Source organism: Toxotes jaculatrix, chromosome 9 (genome assembly GCF_017976425.1).
Source record: "Toxotes jaculatrix isolate fToxJac2 chromosome 9, fToxJac2.pri, whole genome shotgun sequence".
NCBI lineage: Eukaryota > Metazoa > Chordata > Actinopteri > Toxotidae > Toxotes > Toxotes jaculatrix.
Window position 1 is genome coordinate 14,370,142 of NC_054402.1, and position 25,548 is coordinate 14,395,689.

At 38.5% G+C, this 25,548-nt stretch overlaps 1 protein-coding gene across 1 annotated transcript; it reads right to left on the minus strand.

The window, feature by feature from the left end:
• Positions 1-11,892: 11,892 nt before the first annotated feature.
• LOC121187380 (uncharacterized protein C14orf132) lies at positions 11,893-18,726 on the minus strand. Its single transcript, XM_041046595.1, has 4 exons — positions 18,658-18,726; positions 17,909-17,986; positions 17,145-17,207; positions 11,893-12,111 (listed from the first exon to the last, which is right to left on the minus strand). The coding sequence occupies exons 1-4, from the start codon at positions 18,724-18,726 to the stop codon at positions 11,893-11,895; spliced, it is 429 nt and encodes a 142-aa protein (XP_040902529.1).
• Positions 18,727-25,548: the final 6,822 nt, after the last annotated feature.

Consider the following 25,548-nt stretch of genomic DNA (forward strand, 5'->3'; position numbering starts at 1 on the left):
CTAACAAGTTTGCCATGTTTCCGCTGCGCCCAGGTGTTATTGCATGTTTAAAATAGCAAAAACACAAATGTTATAAGAGACGCAGTATTCACATATAGTATATTGAGTATGTTGTAGACTAAAGGTTGAGCAGTGTGTGTGTGTGTGTGTGTGTGTGTGTGTGTGTGTGTGTGTGTGTGTGTGTGTGTATCATAAACATACCGCTACCATCTGTGTCTCATTATTGTCCAGCAAACTTTCAGATCAGGGAGTGACTCCCATCTGGCTGGCTGACTGTCAGACACTTTCTCACTCAGCACTCACAGATAATCAACAGCCAGACGCTTCCCGGATTAAATAGATCAATGGCCACTTTATCATTTTACGTAACAGCAAAATGGAATTATTAATAAATGGATACTTTCACAAATGAAGCCTTCTAAAAACCGAAAATACTGTATATTACCCTTTCTCTGCTAAAAACCACTGTCACCAACATCACTAGATGCACCAAAACCAATAAGCCAACTATGCAGTTTACTCTTTACAGTGGATTCTTCATGTCTTTTGTTGTACAATTCTTGAACAAGTTTTTGGCAGTTCAACACACAAGAGATATCTACCGTATGATATGCCAAACATTTCTGCTGTACCAACAACAACATCACAGTAAAGAGGGAGGTAACCATGCAGTTTATCACCTTTGGCATCACAGGACAGTATCTGGATCAGAATATCAGTATGTCTAGATCCAAACAAAGCTTGTGGTATTTTTTGTTTTGTTGTCCATTTTTCTTTGCCAAAAATCCCAAATCTTTTCAGAGCTTTACATGGCTGTTTACATTGGTCTGTAAAGTTATAAAGTCATAATGATCACGTCTGCCAAGACAAGATGAGACTTGTGCCACATAATTGCTAAAAAACATTTTCTGCAGACAGTGTTTATACTCAGCTTGTAAAATGTGCTAATCTTTAGATTGACTTGAATGACTGAGCCTGTGAGTCATTCTTTACTGGAAAAGACAAATGCACACACACATACACACACACACAAACTCAACTGTGCTATCAAGGCAAACCAAGAGCACTGGCTCTCAGACTGTGTGTCTCTAGCTTTGTTTTATTCTCTCTGTCTTTTACATTGTAAGGGACTAGTCATTGCTTCATTCGTTAATACTCGGAGTTCACTCCAAGGACACACACTCTCACATGTGCACAGTGAAGTGCACTTTCATGTCACAGTGCATGATTATATTTCAAAATGTATTTGTTCATTAATTTTACAACAGAATGCTCATAATGGGCTCTGCAAACCCCATACTACTTCTGTTTTATTATTTATCCTTATAATGTCTGCGCATAGTAACCACATAATGGTTAAAGTTAGAGAGATGTTATAGTTTAAGTGTTTAAAAAAAAAGCCAGTGGGAATTGTTGGTCTGATTCCAACTGTGACCTCTGGCTTGAAAGTTGGACCTACTTTTTTCCCCTTGCTACTTTAAGGACACACATGTGCTTTCTGCGCTGGGACTCCACATTGGTGCTGAACGTAAATTGTGTTCTGCAGTATTGTCCAATATGAATGTAATTCATAAGACAGGACTGACGCAATGTGATGTTGAATTTGGTGGTACAAACAAATAATACATTATGCATCTAAATATGTTGTGAGGTCGGTTTTACCCTCTCGGCTCTCAGTGTTTTTCCAGTGCTCAGACTTCAGCAGATTTGACTGTTAAAGTGACAGTAACCTGCTAAGGTAAAAGTTAAGAGCCACTTTGCCAAGAAAAATCGTGACTGAGAGAGCCAAGTTTACATCATTGTTTTCCTCTGCCCTTCTCACACCATATATAGACATCTTTGTTCCTGACTGCTACAGCTATTCAATAAAAACACTATGGTGTGTGTGTTTGTGTGTGTGTCAGAGATTAGTGGAAAGAAAGACACAGACATCAGATGGGGAACAGCTCTTGTAGCAACTAAACTAAAATAATTTTCAGTTCATTATACTACCTAAAAGTGCATTTTATAAATATATTTTATTATTATTTTATAAATATACTTTATAAATATATTTAATGCACATTTATTTTGAGAAAGATTAAACTACAAATGTTTAAAGACAATTAGAACATATTTACTGCACACATTATTGATCAATAAATTATTTTGCTGTTTAACAAGGTCATTTTTTATCATTTACTGTCCTTCTGTAACCGCTTATCTTTTGGCATCAAAACATTTCATCTGGAAGGTTCTTTGGTAGTGTTTCCCAAAAACATGACAGTCAGAGCTGAAAAATTGTTATCTCTATCTTCATTCTGGGGAATGGCTTCTGGGTGACATCTTGTTTATCTCACAGATTACTCTCTTAGGTCAGGCAGCCCAGGGCTAAGGAGCTACAAATGTCAAATCAATTTACCACAACAGTGTGGTTCTTGAAATGGTTTGCTTCGTCCTTCACTGTCTCTGTTTGTCATTCATTAATCCCTTTCTCCTTTCATTTCTTTGCCTGGCCCCCATGCTAGATTAAATGTACTGGCCATGAGGCCAGTGATCACTGTCTTTGGCATGTTGAAACCGGCACTATGCAGCCACTAAATGATAGTTTTGGTTTGTTTTGTTTTTGTTTTTTTTGTTTGTTTGTTTTTTTTTGTTTACATTTTCTCTCTTTTAGACAGTTGTCAGTTCCTTTATTTTTTGCCTTCCAGATTTCTGTAACAGTCTTTACACAGATATATCTCAGGTTTTACTCTGTCTCCTTCAGTTGGTTCAAAATGATGCTGCTTGGATTATCAACAGTTCAAGAAAACAAGACCATATAACTATACAAGTATATCAAAGATCTGCTAACCCCATATGAGCCTGGGCATCATATTAGATCAGCTCATAGTGACCTTCTGTTCAATCCCAGAGGTCGACTGGTAACTGAGGGCTATAATACTTTGGCAATATTGCCCCCCCCCCAAAAAAAAAAATATTTAGCTGCTGAGACTAGGTTTCTATCACTGCTTTTAAATCTCTTCTTTTTTAAAAAAAAATTAATTTGTGTAAATTAAAATTTATCTGTAGCTTATTAAGCTTATTAAGCTTTATTAAGAAAAGTGTTATATAAATAAAGTTTATCATCATTATTATTATTCCAGCAGATGAAGTTTGGTTTTTCCTCAAGATTCATGCTTTCACAACCTTGATTGCAGGCCCAGATATTGGTTTACTTTTGACTTACTCTATCTAGTGAATGTGAGGATTAGATTCTGTACAATGTGATCCTCTCCTCAGGGTCATCAGTGACTGGATATCTGTCTGTTTCTCTGAGGTTGGTCACGGTAACCACTCAAGTACCTTACAACTATTTTTTCACATTTCATCCACATTAGTGATGACATCTTTCAAGTCATCATTTCATTTGAGTAAAAATGTTTTTAGTTTAAATAACATAAAATAAAATATAAAATAAATTCTTAGCCATAGTCAACTATTTGAGTTCTTAAGTGTTGGGATGATTAGTTTTAATAATTTCATTTTTGGAAGCACTGTTACCCTGATGATACATTTTAATATTAGAATCAATCAGTGTTAAATAACGTGTTATTTTCCTTGTGTGTGTTTGAGTGTGTGTGTGTGTGTGTGTGTGTGTGTGTGTGTGTGTGTGTGTGTGTGTGTGTGTGTGTGTGTGTGTGTGTGTGTGTGCGTGTGTGTGTGTGTGTGCGCGCGTGTGTGTGTGTGTGCATGAATTCATTCATCTGTGTGTGTTAGAGGAGCTCTCTTCTCCCCAAAGACTGCCTAGCCTGGCAGGACTACAGATGGAGTATCTGCGATAGCCTGAAGAGCTGACACACACACACACACACACACACACACACACACACACACACACACACACACACACACACACACACACACACAAACTGAGTATCACTTGCTTATACAATGCCTTACAAAGCTAACAGGCAGAAAAAAAAAATTAAAAAACATTACACACAGAGGAATTTTTAGTCCATTAAGCAACACTAAGCAACACTGAAAAGAAACAAAGAAATAAAGATAGATAGAAAGAAAGGAAGAAAGAAAAAGTTCTTCTCTACCGCAATTATTGTCACTGAAGTGCTCTGTGTCATGACTCAGTCTATCAGTGCAAATAATTAATTCCATCAGTCCTCAGTCCCCTTCCAGAAGTAAATACTGGAACTGGAGAGACATTAGACTAATATCAAGAAGATTTTTAAAGAGAGGCAACAGTCCAACAAGATAAAATGAACAATTTATAATCCACATGTGAAGATCATATCATTCCAGCTGAAGAAATCCTGCATCTGATGTGGTTTATTACAGTCCTGAAACCTGAAGTTGTAAATTTGATTTTATGAGATGAAAAGGCCAGTAATAAATAAAAAAAAAAAAAAAAAAAAAGCAAATGCTGTACACATAGCCACTATTTTAAGCAGTATTGCAATTGGGGGGCCAAAATGTTAGTTAAAATGTAAATTTCATTAGCTTATTTTTCAGTCCCAAATTGTGCATCCAGACAAGTTCACAGACACGTCTGTTGTTCTGTTCATCTTGCAGCATGCCTGTGTTGTGTTTTCCTACTTACATTAAGTCTCTTTATTCAGCATGTAGAGCATGTGTTGTCAAAGGGATGAAGATGTTTTCTTAAGTAGGAGCACAAACTTTAGTGTGATGAGTGGATGTATTTGTGCTATATGAGTTCTTCTTTAACAAAATGCAGAATCCCTGTTGCAAAAAAAATGTAAATGTAAATGTATTTTTAATGACAGATGAAGATAATGAGATACTATTGCAGGAGAATGATGCCTTTCTTATTATTCCTTCCTTCCATCTGTATAATGGAGCTGCAGTCATTTCAGTTGAAACAGGAAAGCCTGTGATTAAGCCAGAAGACACTGAATCAAGATGAAGCCACGTTACCATTAATTCACATTTAGTCAGCGTTAGGATGAAGTCCTGTCCTTTCGCTTTCACTTTGAATTCATTGTTTCATTCATACAAAGTAAAAAACCAGTTGTACGAATGTCTCCCTTATAATGTGACAGTCATTAAATATTCACCATCCTGTCTTCTACAAGTGTATTGGCTTTCCCTCTGCGTCTCCTTCACTCCTCAGCAAGCACCATTGAACTAAAAAAATATTTTTGCACTGTTGAATCCACTGAAAGGACACACTGCCATTCAAACCATTTTTCTGAAATTATCTTTTAACAGATGTACATAACGTGGCAGTAAAAGCTTTTCAAAGATATCCCTTTTAAATGAGCTTTGATTTAACAAAGATTTTAGAAACTGTAAGTTGAAAGTGAAAAGCAGCTATGAAGAACAAAATCTCATGCAACCATCTCACATTCTTATTCATTTAATGAAATTATATTACAGAAGATTTAATTTACTGAAAGAGTCAGATAGTAGAAAGGTCTAACTTTACACAACTCCCTTTGAAGGTAAAGAAATATGATGTACGACATGATTGACAATATATTAAGAAATATCTTCTCAAATAAAACTTAAAACTAAGATATAGGAAAAAAAACATAGAATCAAATCTAAAGCCAAACTCTTACACATAATTGTATATTAACTGATAAATATAAGCATGTAGTTTGTGTTACTTAAGTGCAACAGTTTACTCCATCGAAGAAGACAGTTAAGGGAAAGAAATAAATCTAGTAGCCATGCATTTCAAATCAGGTACACACAATGCCGTAATGCTGATATACTATAATGCTACGGTGGTAGCATGTTAACATTTAAGGTTGAGCTGTTTTTTACCGTTGTCCTCCTCCTGCTAAACATACAGTTCTCCAGATGTTTGCAGTCATACTGTTTCTGCTTTATGTTTGCATTGTGACCCGTTCCTCATTATAAGTACCTCATCCTGTCCTCAAAGTTATCTGCAACAAAAATGAATTTTTCATGCTTGTACAGTTGTGTAAAATAAGAGACAAACTTTACATTAATGGATGCATCACAGTTTGAGTGTTTTGTCTTCAAACTGTCCATTATCATCATCAGGGCTGTTGAATGGATATGGGCCTGTAACTATATCTTACTCCTACTATAACCTTTATGGGACGTTTGCCATAGTCTTAGACCATTTTTCATAGGCTGATGTTACTTTTCCACGTCTTCTCATCCAGTATAGATCTTCATGCCACCACACTGCAGTTTTTACAGAGTCCCTCTTCATGCAAATCAGTTTTGTGATTTAGAACATGGTCCTCCAGATACAACTGTATCTCAGATTTTTCCTTATAACCCCAGAAAGTGGATCAGGATGAAGTCCCTGCCACAATATTGGTTTTCAGCTTATTTTGTGAAAGACAGACCAGTTTTATTGTCATCTCGCCAGGCTGTTGTATTTGCTGCTTTTCCTGTTCAAAAATCACTGATGAGGATCTGTAAAGAAAAGAAAACATGCATCGAAAGGAGATTCAGTGTATTCTTATTCAGCAAAAGTTTAAAGTTAAAGCTTTAAAGGACATTTGCCAGAATTGTTTTACGATCCAGCTTTTGCCTTTCTTGTGGCAACTGTATATTTTATGCTATCTGTTTTGATAAGTTTACTATTTGACAGGCAACTTACTATGTAAAACAAATAGCAATATATCAGTCTTGGAAATCACCTGCAGCAATGTCTGCATATTAACTAATCTAAGGTTGCATTCTGACCCAAAGGTCAAGACTACACTGTTATAGTATTGGTAAACAGCGAGTTACATGAATGTGAAAGAGGGACAAAAGAGAAAAACATAAGATTGAAGTGATGAAAGATGGGACGAGTCAGAGGTCTGGCGAGGACAGTGTGTGTATGTGTGTGCATGGGGGGGTTTCACAATGTGGACTTCACGGTCTGGTGCCTCACATGCATGAAAGGAGTGATGAAAAGAAAAGAACAGAAGGTGCAATGTGACACACAAGAAAAACAGACCACAGTGTATGTTATGCTTTTGAAATAATAATGTTATGCTTTATTCTGCATCTGAAAGGGAGCTAATGATGTTAAAAAAAAAAAAAAAGATCTGTATTCATTAAAGGAGGCAAAGAAAAAAAGAAAAGAGTTGATGTATTCAGGGTCAAACTGTGAGAGGAGCAGAGATGAACTCCCTGCTGCTCTGATCCTCTGTCACTTCAGTTTGCTGGTTCATTTAGCTTGCTATACTGCCATCTTGGGTTCACATCCAGTGTGGAGAATTTTTACACTTTAAAGCTGAGCATGGGAGCCTATTAATGCAGTCTCCTTGTTTAGAAAGAAAAGAACTATAAAAGCAAAAAGGTTCAGGTTCAGGATTATTACTGTGAACTTTGAAGATCTTTTTACTTTTTTTACTAGGCTTATATAAAGATAATGCCACTCGGATTACACAAATTGCATTACAGTGTTAATTTATTTACTTACTTAAATGCAGCTTTTGAAAACACAGCTTGCAAGTTTGCATTGTGGTTTTTCTCCCACAATATTTAAGCATGGCTGTCTCCTTTATTTACTTGCAGAGTGTCTCAGATTAGTGAATTTAATGCAAGAAAAAAAAAATCTTCCCTGTGGGGGAGCACAAGCCCTTAGATGAGTTAAAACTCATCTGTGACGTGTGTTTCTTACATCATTTCTACCATTGTACTGCTAACAAGCTACTGAAAATTAAAAATTCAAGGCAGGCAACTTGTTTTAGTCTCTACACGTAAGAGACAAAAGCAAACATGAGGTCTACATGAGGTCTCTGCACAAAGTAAGAGTCGGCTTTATTCTCACCTCATGGCCAAGTGGAGTGGAGTAGCTGTGGTTGCTGGGTTGGTCGTAGGTGTCTGCAGCAGGAGAGCTGGACAGAGATTTCATCCTTCACTTTCATATGAAATCCAGGACTGACTGGTTGGAGAGTAGCATAAACTGTCCACAATAAAAGATACTGAGTTGTGTATGCTTTTTTTTTTTTTTTTTTTTTGTAGAGTCTGTTGAGTCAGTTCCAAAATCTTGGGATCAAACACACTTAGAGTATCTAATTGGTTGCTACTTAAGGTCCATTCTTCCACAGAAACCGGCCTCTGTTTTGTCAGATCAGGCTCAGGTGTTTATTGTTCACCACCACCTACAGTTTGCACCTTGACCAACTCCCCCGCTGTCCAATCAAAGACCACAAACACACTCTGCAGCTAAATTGTTATGAGCATGAACTGTGTGGTTGCTGATGGTGGTTATGAAGTGGTGACAACTAATAATAAACTCTGAGTGGCTTCTCAGGATTATGTGAAATGAGCTCATTTTAAGTAAATTGCATGTTAAATCAGTTAAATCCATACAGACAATAAATCAAAATTTGAAATTTTGAAATTTTTACAGTAAAAAAGATTTCCCAGCAAGTAATTATTTTATTTATTTACTTAATTTATACTTAATTTATCATCCCAAAATACCAGTAAGTATTGTCACTGCAACAAATAAATCATCTCAGTTTTGTTCTCATTTAGAAACAAACTGTAGGTGAATAAAATGTTTAACACATATTCATGTGTCCTTTCTTATTTTTTCCTCTCTGACTTTTCTACTTTACTAACTCACTCTCATTCTCACTAATTCTCATTGTGACTACTATTAATGCTATTATTTCTGTCAAACCTCCTCCTCCTTACGTGACCTCTTTCCACTGGCTCATTTCTTCACTCTCACTCTGAAACACTGTCTCTTTCCTTGTGGATAAAAGTACTGGCTGAATGGCAGAAATGACACTGAGCATTTCCTGCTTCATTATCTACCCTCTTTCTCTTTTCTACATCTTGCTTTTTCACTTCCTGTGTCACTCATTGCCACTCTTTATCTCAGATGACAGATTTTTTTTTTTTTATCTCTGCTCATTTCTCTCTCTGTCCACTTCTTTAGACTCTATCTTTGTCTCTGACAGCTGAAGTCAGTGCTATTCTGTCTGCGAAATCCTCTCCTGGTAAAGTCAACCGCAATGATACGATTCGCTCTGACCGCCCTAATAGCCGCCAGAGACATGCTTCCCTGTGGTACATGGAGCGAGGGAGGGGGGAAAAAGGAAAACCGGATAGGAAGTTCGAGCTGGGAGAACGCGAGGCACATTACAGCTCATTACGCTGCAGAGGACTGACAGGACGATGACGCAGTTCACACAGGCTGGATCTTAACTGACAGATAGTGAGATGCATGTGCAAACACATGCAAATGTATAAACACATACACGTGCAGTGGATGGCACTGGCTGTATGATTCATTCTGACTAGACTGGGTTAAAACAACCTTATGCAGTATATTGGCAAGTCATCTGAGACAGGGTAATAGCATGAAGAATGGCATGAGTACCAATAAAGGTACCACTGCTGACTATCTAGTTTAATTTATGGGGATTAAACACAGGCAACAAAAGAGTCTTCATTTTTACATACAGTACTGGATGGCCTGATGATGCACCATATTCCCAACAAGTCATCCACTGCCCATGTCCTTTAGAACAATTCATATAAGTGTTGTTTTTTTTTACCTGATGCCTCTATTGGCAGGATAGTATCGTTTGTCTGTGTCTTCCAAAACTGTTAAAAGCTTAAAACCCACTGTCCATTTACTTGCCTGGCACCGAGCCCCAGACAAAGTTTGCAGCACATGGAGCAACAGTGTGATTTGATTCTTCTGCTATTCTATTCATTCCAGTTTCATGAAGTTTCCTCCTGTTACTTATTGACCTCTTCTGACCTGATCTACTCTCATCTTTCTCTTTCTGAATCTCCCTGTCCCCCCCTCTGCCCTCTCTTCTTCCTGCCCTGTCTACCTCATTTGCCTCATCCCTATCAGCTTTATGAAATTTTATCTCCTCACTAACGATCTCAGAGTGATTTGAAAGGAGCTGAAGCGAATGGCACTACCCTTTTTAATGATGTATTTATCCTTATAATGTGGAGATAAGTAACCCTGACAGATAGAAATGCTTCTTTGTGACCCTCTTGGCTTGTTACATTTCAACAAATCACTTCTCATTTCCTCCTGAGCCCTGCTTCTTTGTTTCTACTGGGCTTCTTAAGGGTGCCACAGTGTCTTCAAATGTAAGACATGCGTGATGAAGTGGAGTTTTTAGATTACCTATTAGTGTGGAGGTTTGTGGACATCAGGGAGGCTAGAATTTGCTGAAGCATCAAGTAATGGAAAAGAAAAAATAAGCTGTTGTCACGGCATGAGAGCATCATAGCCGAGTGTTGGCTAAACCCCTCCACAAAAAACAGCAATTGTCCAATCATGGCTTAGCAACCGTAACTAGGCACAGCAGGCCTGTCAGGCTTTAGATTTCTCCAAATGCTGAAGCAGCATGAAAAGGGATGTAGGAAGAGAGATGCTATGGAGTTTGGAGGGTAGTGTCTTTTTCAGCCTTGTTTGTTCCCTTCAAAAATTACTACTTTTAGTCGTATATCGCCTCCCTTATTATACCACCCTGTAAACTGCATTTGTGCCATGCAAAAGTGGAAAGCTAGGCAGGCGTAGCAACGGTAACTAAAAGGAGCAAGATTTCACAAGGGTTAATTCCTCTTGTTGGCCACAGTGTTCAAAATTAGTCAAGTAAATATACTGCATGCTGAAAATGTATGAATAAAAACAATAGAATAGAAAAGAATAATATAGACAATACAGGTTGGAGCTCAGTGCTTTGATCAAGCATCCTCTGACTCTGTGACGGCTCAAACCTCTGATCTCTTTCAATCGTGTGCAGCTTCAGCGGTGGATCTCTCTCTGGCTTCTGATCCCACTACGAGATCAAACTATGATCTTGTCTAATCCTTGCAGTTCTGACGTTGACCTCTGCTGAGCCTGTGGTATAACTGGGACCGAATGGGTTTATATAACACCAGCTTGGCTTGCATAACCAACTGACCATTGGCAAGCATAGTACTATTATGTTAAGGCCACAGCTTGTTTTTTCCAGCCTGGAATTCAAAATGAATAAATTTAGCATTTAGCTTCGGGACCGATGCTCATTAAAACAACGTTAATGCTCTGCTCACGTGGAAGCTAAAATAAATGTCCCTGTGACCCTTTTAGTGTTTAACCATAAAGGGCAAACCTGAGGACAAGTATATCTGACTTACTTTCTATAGTCTCAGTTTTATCTATGTAAGAAGTGTTTAAAAACAATAAAGCTGAAGTTGTCTTTTATGAATTAGATTTAATGACGAATGGCTGAATCTGGACAACTTCCTTTCTAACATTAATGTAAAGGTATTTTGTTTGTCTAAGGCTTGTGATTCAAAGTTTGCTGGTTGAAATCACCTGACAAGCTAAAAAAAATCTTTGTGAATTAAGTGAATGAGTGAAATTTATTTACTGCAGTGACAACCAGTACAAGGTTTATAGTAGGATTGTCTTTAAACTATGGGAATCCAAAATGGTAGACACGTGCTGGGTGGCTTTCTCACTGGTCTTATGGACTGTGCATCAAAGTATGTGCATGCATGGCATTTGTCTGTGTGTCATATTTTTTGGTCAGTTTGAGGTTGTCCAGTATTTTAAGTGAGATCTCCATTTTTGAAGTCCCTTATCATGCATCTATCCTGTTCATTTTCAGCCTTCATTTTGTGGCTTTTATTTTATTTTTATTGCACTGCAGAACTGAACAGAAAAAGTGTAATGTAATTATCTCTCTCAGGTAATTATTTCAATTTGATGACCTTGTTAAACAAATAAATAAAATAGTTTTATGTTCCCTATTTGAACATTTCTATTTGTCAAAAGTGTGTGTCAAAACTCAAACTAAAGTATACACTTCAAAAATTCCCCGGTCATTGGTTTAAAAGTAAGGCTATTTTACATCATTTCTGCTGAAAAAAATATATTTTCAGGATATACAAGATTCCCCATGATCCGAGACAGCAGCAGTAATTTTGCTCCGCTCTCCAACCTGGTCAGAAGGCACAGGCACAAACCACAGCCACCACCACTATGTTGCCAATAGTTGCCAGCACAGCGATCCACAGCCAGATGGTGTCACTGGACACTTTCCCATCATCCTCTGCTTCTGAAGGTCGAGAGTAGCCTGCGTTGAGGTTGGAGGTGGACGTCTGCAAGGACGTGTTGCCATTGTACGGAGAATCCATGAAGGCCCCGCTCACAGCCGGGAAATGCTGTCAGGAGAGAGGGAAACAGGAAGGGAACAAGAAAGAGAGGAATTTAGATAAAAGTCCGTCAAATTATTTTTGTAATACAAGTCCAAGAATACAGAGCGTTATGGCGCAGAGATGCAGTTGTCTTACTACAAGGAGAAAGATAGAAACGTTAAGTTGTTGAAATAAATTGTACTGTTAATTTGATTTGGACAGAACAAATACGACAACCGTTAGTATGAATGACACATGACAACAGTTGAAATTTTCTGTAACAAGACAGATGTAAGAAATCTAAGAAAGTCATTTCATTTTCAGAGTTAATCTTCATTATGTGTTCACTAATCCACAATGCAAGTAAAAATGTGACTTAAAAACAGAAAAAAAAAAACTAATTTCCAAACCAGCTTTTAAAGCTAGTTTTTAAACTCATATTTGAAAAGGTTTTTGGTTCAGAAAGTAGCATGATACCATCTCAGTATGGACTGGAACTCAACTGCTCAGTATAGAGAACAGATCAATCAAACCTCATCTTCAGCTCTTAAAATCTGATTTCCTGACGAATGCAGAGACATTTCAAATACGTGAGACATTCTTAGTCTCAGAGGGCTGAAAATCAGTTGCATTCAGCCCTAAATGAATCACACAATGATAAGTGAACAACAACATGCGTTCTGCTCAGGAGGTTAACCCCACAGCTGTGCCTGGTCTCAGGACATCTGTACTGTACAGTGAAGAGGAATCAGCATCTCAAAGGGATTAATTCTCAAACGGATTAACAAAGTCTGAGCTGTCTCAGCTGTATGTGTTTGTCCCTGGGGGGCTTCCATAGCACCCAGTCACACAGACAGGAGATGCAACCTATATATATAAATATATATATACACACACACAATATTCCTGTCTTTCTTTCTCTCTCACACACACATTTTCATACACACACACACAATCACACACCACCTCCAGTTTTAGCTGCTTGTGTTGCTGCCAGCTCTTGTGCTATAGACACACGCAGGTGTGGGGTTGAAACTCAGGTGTGTGAACTTAATCTACTGTAATTTGTTACACAAGCTCACAGACACTCTGGCTGTCTCGTACTCTTACGTACGTGCAAACCATAGACTGTACAGAGTGTGATACAAAGAGACAGCTCAGTGGCCATTAATAATTCCAGCTTTTACTCTGTCATCTGAAAGGTTCAAGGGGGCTTGACCCTTTAACTTGCAGGTGTTATAGCATGTTAAAGGCACAATTCTGTGATTGCTCAACATCATCACTTCTGCCCTGATTGTAGAAAAACTGAAGTTAAACCTGATGTTGCTTAGAAAAATGTGTGCAGAATGCTATATGTGATATGTAGTATGCGATATTGGGAAATAGGATGAAAATAAAGCAAACTGTACAATATTTTTACAGTGTCAGTGTCAGTAACAGGAAACATAGAATCTATATATTTTTTTTAATCATTTCATTTCATTCATTAAAGGCTCAGTTCATTCAAATCCAAAGACAAAAACATATTTTCTCACTTACTTCTAACAGTACCTTGCCATATCAGTTCTGATTTTTTGTCATTACTCAGAATGATTCATGCTCCTTGCTGTGTGCAGTGTTTAAATTCCATTCACCCCCAGTCTATTAGGGGGCACATGCACATTTGCAGCTGCATGCTGAAAGCTGTGAAACTGTATCTGAATCTATATACGTGTACTCAGATTTCTGAAGGTGTGCAAGAATCTGTGTATTCAGATATGCACACAAGAACACACACAGATTGAGACACAGTTTCACACCACTTCACACACCTTTGAGAGTAATATTGCCACAATTATATCTCCATGGGGACAGACATTCAACAGATATCAGCAGAAAAGAAACTGTCAGAGAATATATTTAAAAAATTAATTTTCATTGAGCATGAATACGTTTCTGCATCAGTGTGACTGCAGCTGAGGTCAGACCCCTGTGATTGGAAATAGATTTGTTTTATCTTCCACTGGGATGCTTCAAGCATCAAGTTCAGTTTGAACCCAAGTGCTTCTCAGGCTTCTCTTGTGTCCTCATCCACTCTGTGTCTGCACACAAACTGCAGATGTAACTTCAGGGCAAATGCTCACTGAGGAAACCCTTCGCACTGAGAGGAGTAAAAAGAAAACAGTGTCTCCTTTTTGTCACTGAATAATGAGTTATATGGGAAATCCATTATAACACATCTGGTGCTAAAGCTCAGTTAGTACCCATCGTTGTCATTATGCTGTCTTCACAGAGAGGGTGGAAGTATTTAAATAAAAATACGTTTGTGCAGACTTTAGAGAAGGATTAGCAAAAAAACAAGTTAGCCACTGGCCTTGTTAAATTTTGGTCGGCTATTTTGAATGAGGGGTCAACAAGGAAACACCGGGGGGCATGAACTGGGGTAATCTGACACCGCCTGTTGAGGTGGAGCTGTAGGCCACTGATTCATAGCTCAAGTCATGTGTGGTGCGCATGATTTACTGTAAAGTTTGAGGACAAATTAGTGAGAGATGCTGTAGATTTTACAACAGCTTGTACTGGAAAATAGACTGAATATCAATTAAATCTCCTATTACTGATTCCAATCTTAAATGTAGGTGTAATGCCTCAAAAGATTAGAGATCTAAATATACCAGAGGAAAAACCTGCTGAGACCAACCATGTCCCAACCTAAAGGTGTGGATTAAATCCCACTGATGATAATTTCCACTGTGCGTCATTATTCATGTGCAACTGTCTCACCATCATTTGTGTATGTCTGTGCGTGGGTCCCTTCCTCCTCAAAAGAAAAAAAAAAAAGAAGAGTCTAAAATGTTGCAACCTTTAAGATACGGCAGCATAATTTATGAGAGCTCTCACACAAACCACTTAATATGTATATTTAATCAAAACTGCCTCCAAGGGTTTTTCATGAGTTAAGCAAAGGGGCAGGAGTAAATTCTTTTCAGTTCCCATGGTGGTTTGTAAGAACACAACATAAACATGCAACTGACTCCTGTAGAAAATCTACAATCCAACCTAAAGACAAAACATTTTCAGCAATAGTAGCCTGGTCATCTTCTCATTAAAAAAAAAAAAAAAGGTCTCTGCCTAGGAGCTGTGTCTCTTTCTGTGAGTAAAGCAGCACAGAAAGGTCATCAACAAAAACACAAGCGAGCACGAGCATGTGCATGTGTTATTGCACCGTATGTCTGGAAGACAAACTACCCAAAGATATAATGAGCTTGTTTTTAGAACCACAGGGTTTGAAGTCAAAGATCTGAATACCTGTTGTATGCTGCAACTCTGCATGGTCAACTGGAAGAGGCAATTTAAGTAGGTTCGGAGCATACAGTAACCTCACCGTCTTATTTACCTTAGTGGTAATTAGGCAGGTTATTGATTACATGCACTGTGCAACTTTAATTCTGCTGAACTGATGTGAACTGCATGGTTAAATACTGTAGTCAAAGCTTCTGTTCTGCAGAGGAGAGAGCAACTTTCTACTTAGTACATCAAATTCACAGCAGTTTTGCATCTTCGCCTCATTGTTCATTGTAGATCCATCTTTACACAAATTGTAGGAGACTGTTTACCCTACATGGTCCAATTCAAAGGTAACTTTGTCTTTCATTTTTCTTAAATCTGCTGCTGTTCACACTGCCCCCCATGTTATTTCTTTAACCTCAGCGGATTAGTGGCTTTTCACGTAATTTCCTCCCACTGAATAAACAGGTCTGGATGGAATTAGTGGTTTATGAGTTTAAACAAAAATGTAGCTAGAAGAAATGAATTACATTCGACAGCTAAATGCTCTATACACATCTGTACATTGATTTGTCTTTTTCTGAGAGTCCACCTCAGAGATGCCACTGAACGCCAAATGAGTGGCGGGATCAAGAGACAGACAAACAGACACACACACACACACACACAATGCATGTTTACAGTCAGTGCATTGAATATCAACTCTGAGCTGCGGAGAAGAGCTGCAATCTGTTCATTCAGACTAAAGTTACAGTTATATAAGGAACTGGCCTCTTTTACGACAGCTTCAAGGTTTCACTGTATCTACTGTTTCTGTTTAGTTTTTCTTTTTTTTTTCTTTAATATATTGTGCTTGATTGAAAAGTTTACATGGTTTCCAACCAGCAAAGCAGATAAGGCAGAGTTATAGAAAACTGTTACCATCAGCTCTAGGCTGCAGCCCACACACTGTTGTTAAAAGAGCCAGTCAACCAGTCAGTTTGGGACACTGATAGTGAGACAGTGATTTAATGCTGAGTGTAAGACAAAGCCAGACAACATAAGAACAACCATAGGCCCAAAAAATCCACAAGAATAAACTGAATTAAATTTAAATAGTGCAGGTGATCATAAAATAAAATGTGGAAGGAAAAACTTAGATTCACAAAAAAAAAAAAAAAAAAAAAAAAAAGTAAAATGCCTGCATGGTAAGCCTGGCACCGGAGACTAGAAACTAGAAATGTTTTTGCTGTTCTTCCTTCTGAAATACTCTCAAACATCACAACACCACACCATCACAGAAAGTGCTAGACCGCTGGTCTCATGTCAACTCTCATACAAGACTGCACCTTGTGCACATCCCAGTGCATTACAGATTCTCTTAAGGTGGAAAGAAAGTTCATCCACCGCAGGCATATGACTGAATCCGATGTGTGAACAGCAGCTGAAATATAAATGTTAGATGTGTCTCTCTGTTAAAATTAGTCTCGCATCTGGAGCAGCAGTGCATCAAGTTGTGTTCACAGCACCAAACACAAACAGCATTCATGAAATTCAAAGTTTCCAAATGAAGCCATTTCACCATTTAAGCTAGGTAAACCACTTCTAAAACAGGCCTAAATGCAACAATAAGAGTCATTAACTATCTTGTCTAATCTAAATATCTTGTTTGAACATATGCTTAGAAAAGCAGAAAAGGAGAGTTGTTTTCATAGTTGTGTTAGAAGAGATATAGATATAGGAGAAATATATAGAAGATAAAGAGAAACATGAAGCAAGAAAAGAAAAACTGTGAGAAATAAAGACGCACTTACTGCTGGCTGTATATGAAGAAAGAGATCAGTTCCTGTCTGTCCCGTCCTACACTCTGACTTAGACTGAGCTCATCCTGAGAGAGAGAGGAGCTGCAGTTCACGAGAGTGAGAGCCCATGTGAGTGAGAGAGAGAGAGAAAGAGAGAGAGAGAGAGAGAGAGAGAGAGAGAGAGAGAGAGAGAGAGAGAGATCCCTCTCTGTGAAAGTGGGAGATGAGTGTGCACTGTGAGAGCATGTGTGTGGGACTGATCCTGCTGTGTATTGGTGTAAAAATGCATGTTGTGAGACAGAGAACACACCATGGGCATGTGTAGGTGTATAAATAGTGTGTTTTGTGTGTGTGTGTGTGTGTGTAGGTGAAACAGCTGAGCTGGATGTTTCTAGCCTCACACAGTCAGACTACAACTCAATAGCTGAGTGTTGACTATACCATACAAACAACCCCATAAAATAGATTTCAATCTGGTCGAATACACACTGTTCAGAAAATGTTCCGAAAAAAATAAAAATAAATAAATAAAAGTTGTTGCACTGTAGATATGAAAAGAGCTTTCAAAGCTGATAGTATTATAAAATCTATTACAGCTCAGCAATTAATGCTTTTATTCAGTCAAGTGTTAAAAAAAAAAAAGGGTTCGAGTTGATGTTTCAGTGAAGAGGAAAACTATCAAATATCTATTGTACTTGAAATAACATTTTTCTCAAGCCTCTTTATCCAGACCTCAATAAGCTGAGTGAAAACTGAAAGATGGTGTTGTGTCTTACCAGAAACAAAGCTGTGACACATGGCAAGAACAACAGGATGGAGTGAGTCACCAGGATGATCTCAATCCACGTCTGGGACTGTGAGGACACTCAGGTCACAGCAAGTAACTCAATCAAAGAATGAAGCTTCCTGTGTGTATTTGTGCTTTTTTGCACGCATGCATGTGTACATATGGTATGCACCTGTGTATCTGCGTGTATGGACCATGTTCACACGCTGATGTGTGTGTGCTTGTACAAATATTAATAGCATGCATCTGTATGTATGGATGAACGCGTATGCACAGGTTAGAGAACATGTGTCTCTCTGCTTGTTAGCATCATGTTCTGTGTGTGAATTAATGCAGAAAACAGCTGTCTTCACATAAAAGGTGTTTCATGGTCGGGTTTCAAGATCACTTTATGTTAAAACAAGAACAAGAACAAAGTAAAAAAAATCTCTTGTACACGGTGCAGAGCCTTTTAGTTTCAGATACTGGCCATTGCCACCACTTGTTTACCTTCTATTCCCCAACAGAAAACAATATATATGGTAGGGACAAAGAGAAAACAAGAGGGTCAGCAGAGGACAAAGTTGAACAAACAGCAGTGACTCCATGACGTGTTCTCTTGCTCACATTATGTCTTTCCTCCTCTTGGCCATCCTTCCTAATCCTCTTCCTTTTTCCCTGCCTGTCTCTATACTCTCTGTTTATCCTCCTTTATAGCTGTTTTTGTCCCTAACCTCACCTCCTGTTCTGTCTTCTCACCTTTCTCTTCACCTCCCTGTCACTCTGTTTTAAATCAAACACTCCGCCACCTGCTTGTCCTGTCTTCATGACATAATATCCAAACTTTTACTCCCCATCTCTCTCCCCCTCTTCTGTTCCAAACCATCCTCCCTTTACCTCCTTCCACCTGCATCTCTGTCTCTACAAACTTATGTCCTCATTGTGACCTCTTGAGTGTCCTTCTTCTCTCTTATCACCTTTATTCTCTTTGTCATCACCTGTAAAATCACCATATTTCTCTTGCGCTTTCTTTCCTCACCTCTGTTCAACCTTAATTGCCAAATGTTACTCCCCTGCCCCTCCATAAATTCTCCCATCCTTCTACAGTTTCAAGCGGGACATCCTGGAGTAGCGTGCAGTGCTGCAGGGCTTATGGGATTACAGACAAACATACACAGGCTCAATCCTCCAAATCTCTGAAAATAAGAAATCTTTGCTGTATGATGGATCAAGTGTACAGCATAACTTTTGTGTATAATAAGTGGGCATATGTGTCTCCTTCCTGTGGCCATCTGTGAGTGTGTGTCCTGTGGAGGTTTAGAGGACTGAAGAGCATATGTGTAATCTTTGTCTGTATCTGTGTGTGTGTGTGTTTGCATTTATTTGTATCTCTCTGCTATGCCCAGGTGCATGCATTGCTTGTATGTATATGAGATGAGATTTCCTTTGGTGAGACTGTGTGGCTGCATGACCAACTTGAATTTTAAACAATTGAAGTGAGGGCATTTTGGCTGGTCCTGACTTTCTGACACACCTTGACTGTGAAATGACTTTTAAGGGGTTAGGGTTAGGCTGTGTAGGGTTGGTTTTAGGGTTAGAATTGGATTTAGGTTAGGGTTACTCATTAAGTCAACGAGTGTCCTCACAAAGATAGATCTTTGTGTATACATCTATGTGTGTGTGTGTGTGTGTGTGTGTGTGTGTGTGTGTGTGTGTGTGTGTGTGTGTGTGTGTGTGTGTGTGTGTGTGTGTGTGTGTGTGTGTGTGTGTGTGTGTGTGTGTGTGTGTCCAGGAAAGTGACATGTTATAAAGTTATATAATGTTCCTCTAAGTTGAGGAGAAATTCAGAAACTGCCTTTGGTAATCTTTCACATACGTACACACACACATTCACACACAAGGCACAAATGAGTGCACGCACATATGCAGCAGGAACACACATTCATCAATCACTGGAAGCACATATACACACAATGACACATTGGAGGCTGGGGGTTATTTAAAATGAGAGGAATTTGAGTGGAATAAGGGGGTTTGCGATGAAGAAAATAATATCTCTCCCATAATTAGCCAAGGATGGAGGGAGATTAAAAGGGGCCAGAACTCATTTATCATTTATGAGGCATTTGTCTCACAAGCTATTTGTTTCGCAAGCTATTAGTGTAGCCCTTGACGTGAAGTTTGCTCCTGGGCAAGAATATTTCAGCCTTGTTCCCACTGTCTCACACTCGCAAAATCTTTACCAAGAGGAGGAGGATTATATTTGCATTTTATGTCTGAATCTTAAATTCTACAAATACTATATTTACATTTCCAGGGTTGAAAATCCAGGTCTCCATCTGTTTCCACTTTAACAGAAAAACAAGGATGAAAGAAAAGAGGGGAAGGACAGCAGAGAAAGAAGTGAAAGGGTGAATAAACAGCCCCACAGCAGCCAGCTGTTCCTCTTCTTTCTGAAACATCTGTCATAGAAGGAGAAACACTGAGATACACAGAGGGGAAGTGAAGAAGGGAAAGAAAATATAGAAGAGATGAAGAGACACAAAGGAATTTTTTTGTCCTTTTCACACTTTTTGCTCTCCTGCTTAGGAGACCTGTGTAAAGCTTGAAAAAGTTTATGGGAAAAAAGTTTACACAGAATGTGTGTGTGTGTGTGTGTGAGAGAGAGAGAGAGAGAGAGAGAGAGAGAAATCTGGCCAGTATGCATGTTAATATACTAATGTTTTCTAACTGGCACTGTAAACAAAGTACAGTTGAGGCTGAGGGCAGTGTCACTACTTTTGCTGGTATTTAGTGAATCAAAGTACACAACTAATTGAAATTTTGACCTGATGATGGCGTTATAGAGCACACAAAAGCAATTCATCCTGAGTGGAAAATGAATGTCATGGCAATCCATCCCATAACATCATGGAGGGTAAAAATGTTGACCTTAACTGTTTCCTTTCAGCTTGAGAACAATTTCATGACAATCCAATCCAATAGTTACTGAGATACTCAGTCTGGACCAAAGTGGTGGATTGGCTGACATCCACAGATTCACATCGCTAAAAACTGGTGCAAAGCCTCATTCAAAGCCACAATTAGATCTTGTCAGACAGATCACGTCCTGTGACGAGTTCGCTTAACTAACAACACAGGGCCAAAGCCCCAGCCCTGAAAAAAAAAAACCTGATGTGCTCCTTTCAAAAACTGCAAATGTGACAGAAAAGAAAGTGCAATTAACATTCAAAAAGAACCTGTCAATATGCTGGAAAAAAAAAAACTTAAAGTATTTAAAGGCAATACATTTAAATAATTTAACTGCATCTTTGAAAGACTTTTTAAAGACCTGCAGATGCAGACACTGTCTCCTGCTGGTCTTGGTTTTGAATAAAAGCAGATTTTAATGAGTTTATTTTAAATGACTCTCATGAGGTGGTGATTTTGCCCTGAAGTAATGGACACCAAGCAAACTAAATCAAAAAGTAGAAGCAGCTGAAAATGATTTCCAAGTTATTGAGCCGTGTGATGAAAAGAAAATACTGCTGCGAGAACATGTCCGGAGGAGACCTGGGCCCACTGAATTCATGACAAGAATGGAAGGAGCAAGATGAACGGAGAGAAAGGAAGACAGAGAGGAAGGAAGTGAGAGGAGAATGAGTGAGGGTAGGCGGAAGTGTCAGGTCTGTAGATGATGGTGAGTAAGAGATGGTGAAGGAGAAAGGCTTAAAAGAGAGTGAGAGACATAGAGAGAGAGAGAAAGGCTTGTTCTCATGGCTGGTTGAGTCTTTGCTTAGTTTAGCTGGAGGCTTCAGAGCCTGACGGATGAGCAAAGAACAGCATTCACTGACATCATTAAATGACCTTATCCAGATTTCATAAGACCCTTCACATTTCAAACACATACACACACACACACACACACACACACACAACCTCGCTTTACTATATTCATGGAGATCCACCGCTGACATAATACATTTCTTAGCCCCTAACCCTAACCTTAATCATCCCAACTAAATGCCTAACACCAACCATAACCCTAACTGTAACCTAAACTTAATTCTAACCTGAACCCTAAAGCCAAGTGTTAACTCTCAAAACCATTTCAACTTGTGATGTCCATTATTTTTCGACCCACAAAGCTGTCAGAGCCCACAAGTATAGTAGACTCCTGGTTTCTGGATCCCAAACACACTCACACACTGTCATAAACAAGCATACTGTATAGTGAGGTGTAAATGTTTGTTCACAAACGGATGTCTTTATGTGCACATGCCAACATAAAATAAAAACACACATATTAGCACAAACACAACAATCTTTTCAATCTTTGGTGTTCCTGTTTCCTCATGGTCTAAAGCATGTACCTTTTGTTGTGCTTTCAGATGTGATCCACTTTAGACTTACTCAATTGTACAGCAGAAGAAAAAAGTGTTACATGTTTCCTGTCTGTGTCTATCTGTTAGTGGCAAACAAGATTTTACTTAGCAGGCTCTTAAAACAAAGCTGTATAAAATTTATGGTACTGCCTCTTGTAGAACAACTTTCACTGTCTCCTCTCACCAACTTCGTATATAAGCAACATATTATTATGTTATGAAATTCAAAGGTTAGTGAATAAGCAAGTGAACCTGTGACTGAAGCACACGAGCAAATAATGCAACACAGCATGCAAACACTCACAACAGGCACACAAAGATATGCGTGCAGAGACTGCACACAGACATAATACGTCCCAGATGCACCTCTCCATCATTCTCACTGTACAGTACGTTTCATGTTCACGCTCCGTTAAGCTCCATTTAATTAACTCTGTGCTTTGCTAAACAGACACACCAGCTCTGTTACTGTCACATGCAACGAGAGGTGAAGTCTGCAAAGTGCATTTTACGAAACCTGCCCTCTTGTTATCACCTACAAAAGGAAGTTCCCCTTCATAAATCAGAAAACAGTAACTCAGATAGATTCATGTTGATTTCCTGAGATTTCATAAACATAGTGAAGGTGCATGTTACCCAGACTGCCTCCAGGTCTGAACACTTTTACTTCACAGGCCATAAGATTTTTTGTCTTATACAGTGAATGCATTGTGCTAAGTTACTGCCAATGCAGATGGAGTATTTCCTTCTGCTGCTGCTTCACATTAAAAGCATTTAGCTAGTGAATCATGGGATGGGAATCATGGGTGGAAACCAACTTGTGCCATGGGCAAAATGAAATCAGTCACGGTTTTCACTGACTGACGTCTATATTAAAACAACATACGTTTTTTTGACTTGTTTGGTTTGCTGTGGTATTAAACCGCACTTGCTGTTACCACCAGTAACAACAGGTGTTGCCAAATCACCCCGTACTGAAATCTTAGGGATTCCAACTTAAAAGCACATGAAAATTGGGGTTATCTGTAATAATAACTAAATGAACAGAAATCAAAAGTAAAGTAAGAGCTGTAATGTGTTGCCACAGGTCTTTGTCTTGAGTGTCCACAGTATTCACACAGGCACGAGATAGCACCAGCACATGTACACACTGCACATAGTTTTATGTTGCATATATGAGAAGCACTATGGGCTGCAGAAAACATCTCCTTTTTCTCACATGCTGCATTTATGTAATATTTTAGGTGTATATTCTATCAGGGATGTTTCTGGCCCTTGTGTCAAGCCATATTGTAATGTAATGCAAATACAAGTGATATTTTCTGTGTGAGAGAGATTATCCTAATCCTCCACTAAAAGGAAAATCAAAAAAAAACCTAACATTACAATAAAGATAATACTGTACTGTCATGCTATCACAGACTGTTTTGCTGCAATTCAGATTTAACCCTGTGAGACCTGAACTATGAAAGAATGGTCAGAAAATTCTAATTTTTCAAATATGAACTCTTTATTTGTCCCTGTGACAAAATGTAAAAAAAAAATAATTAAAAAAATAAATTCTAATTATATTTTTTGTTTGTATCACACATGTCAAAACATTTGGAAAAGTGAGGGGGGTCCACCAGGAGTCAGTATACGAGCATAAGAGTTCATCTAAAAGGGTTAAATGCAAAGTTTATGCTTGATGGTGATGCAATGAGTCCCAGAAATGTGGGTATCATATATGATACGTACGGGCTCACAGGGTTAAAGCTTAAGCAACGTGATTAAATGTACAATGGGAATCGCTTTTACTCACACAATACACTCCTATGTAACGAGGTTACAGGTTAGTCAGGCTCATGACAAGAGCTGTGTTTACCAGGACTAAAACTCCACCATCAAGAAAAAATAGAATTCTAACATCCAGATCCTCATATTTTACTTTTTCATTGATGTTGGACAAGCAAAACTGCCAAAGTGCCACATCAGACTTTCCAGTTTCTACCTGAACAAAGTGATTGATGAAATCCTTCTCAAACCTGAGACTAGATATGCATTCAATTTCAAGAATCCATAGCTGTTAATGAAATGATAAAAATACAAATGTATTCAGATACAGTTTTTGTAGATATATGAGCTCATAAAGCTTCTGATGGCACAGACAAGTTTCAGAGCAACTGATCTCATCAGTGTAATCTCAAGGTGTGTTGCAGGTTGACAGTTGAGTCACTTACGTAACAAAAGTGCAGTTGTGTCCATCCACATGGATGTCTGATGTGTGTGTGTATCTAATTTGTCAGGCCATCCAAACTGAAAGAATAAAGCTTTACATAGCTTATATTGTGCATGTAACGAGTGACTCATCCTTCTGTAGGCTTAATGTGTTCAGCAGAGTCAGAAACATTACCATTATCATTATAGTACAGTTATCTCAACTCTCTATTCCAAAATAGGAGAAACAGACTCTGTAAAGATGATAAATATAGACAATATGGGCAATGCAGCAATCCTTGACTTGTCCTGTGAGATTACCCAGAAGGTTCAAGTCAATGCCCGCATATGGCTGAGTGGACTAATAGTGGAAATTTTATGGCATTGGATGTACTGGTATTTCATGGTATTCCCTCCACAAAGGATATACAATCCTTACAGTTGTCTGGATGTGCACACTTTTTGGATTAACTGAAAGGAAAAACTACTCATGATGGATCAAATTTGCTGTCGATGTCAAATAGATGCCCCCCCGAAGTATCTGATAAACTCTAAAGCAGATGGTAATCTGACCTAACTCTCCATCACACATACACTTTGATGGACAGGACTTAATTAAGATCAGTCTAACATTCAGCCCCTGGAACAAAAAGGGAGGTTTAGGAGAGAAAGAGAGAATCCAGTTATCAGCACAAGGTCAGTCGCTGACACTTCATCAGTGAAAGAAAGATGACTGAAATCAACATTTAGATGAGTTTTCCCAGAAATACAGTACTACTCAGTGTATGATGTTTAATGTGATAGACTGAAATATGAAATCTAAGATTTATTCTTCAATTTATTGAATTTTTGAGAAGAAACCGGCCTTTACTTTAAGTGGACTTGGTGGTGTTGTCCATTGGCGAGATACTGACATTTGTGTGTGTGTGTCACCTTTAATGTGGTAAAAACTTGGTTCATCAAAGTTTAGAACATGCAGGGTTTCAGGTAGCAGGAACGTTAAGGCGTTGACTGCGGAGACAGTGCTCAGAGACAGTTGGCACGGGGTGATTAAGGACCACACGTTGAGCACACCTGATTAACTATCTGA

Excerpts from the sequence above, each read along its gene's own strand:
- LOC121187380 (XM_041046595.1), bottom strand. The coding sequence starts at position 18,726 with ATGAAGACAGGACAAGCAGGTGGCGGAGTGTTTGATTTAAAACAGAGT. Across the intron at positions 17,987-18,657 it reads ACAGGGAGGTGAAGAGAAAG|TCCCAGACGTGGATTGAGAT; the intron begins GTGAGAAGACAG and ends GTGTCCTCACAG. Across the intron at positions 12,112-17,144 it reads TTCTTCATATACAGCCAGCA|CATTTCCCGGCTGTGAGCGG; the intron begins GTAAGTGCGTCT and ends CTCTCCTGACAG.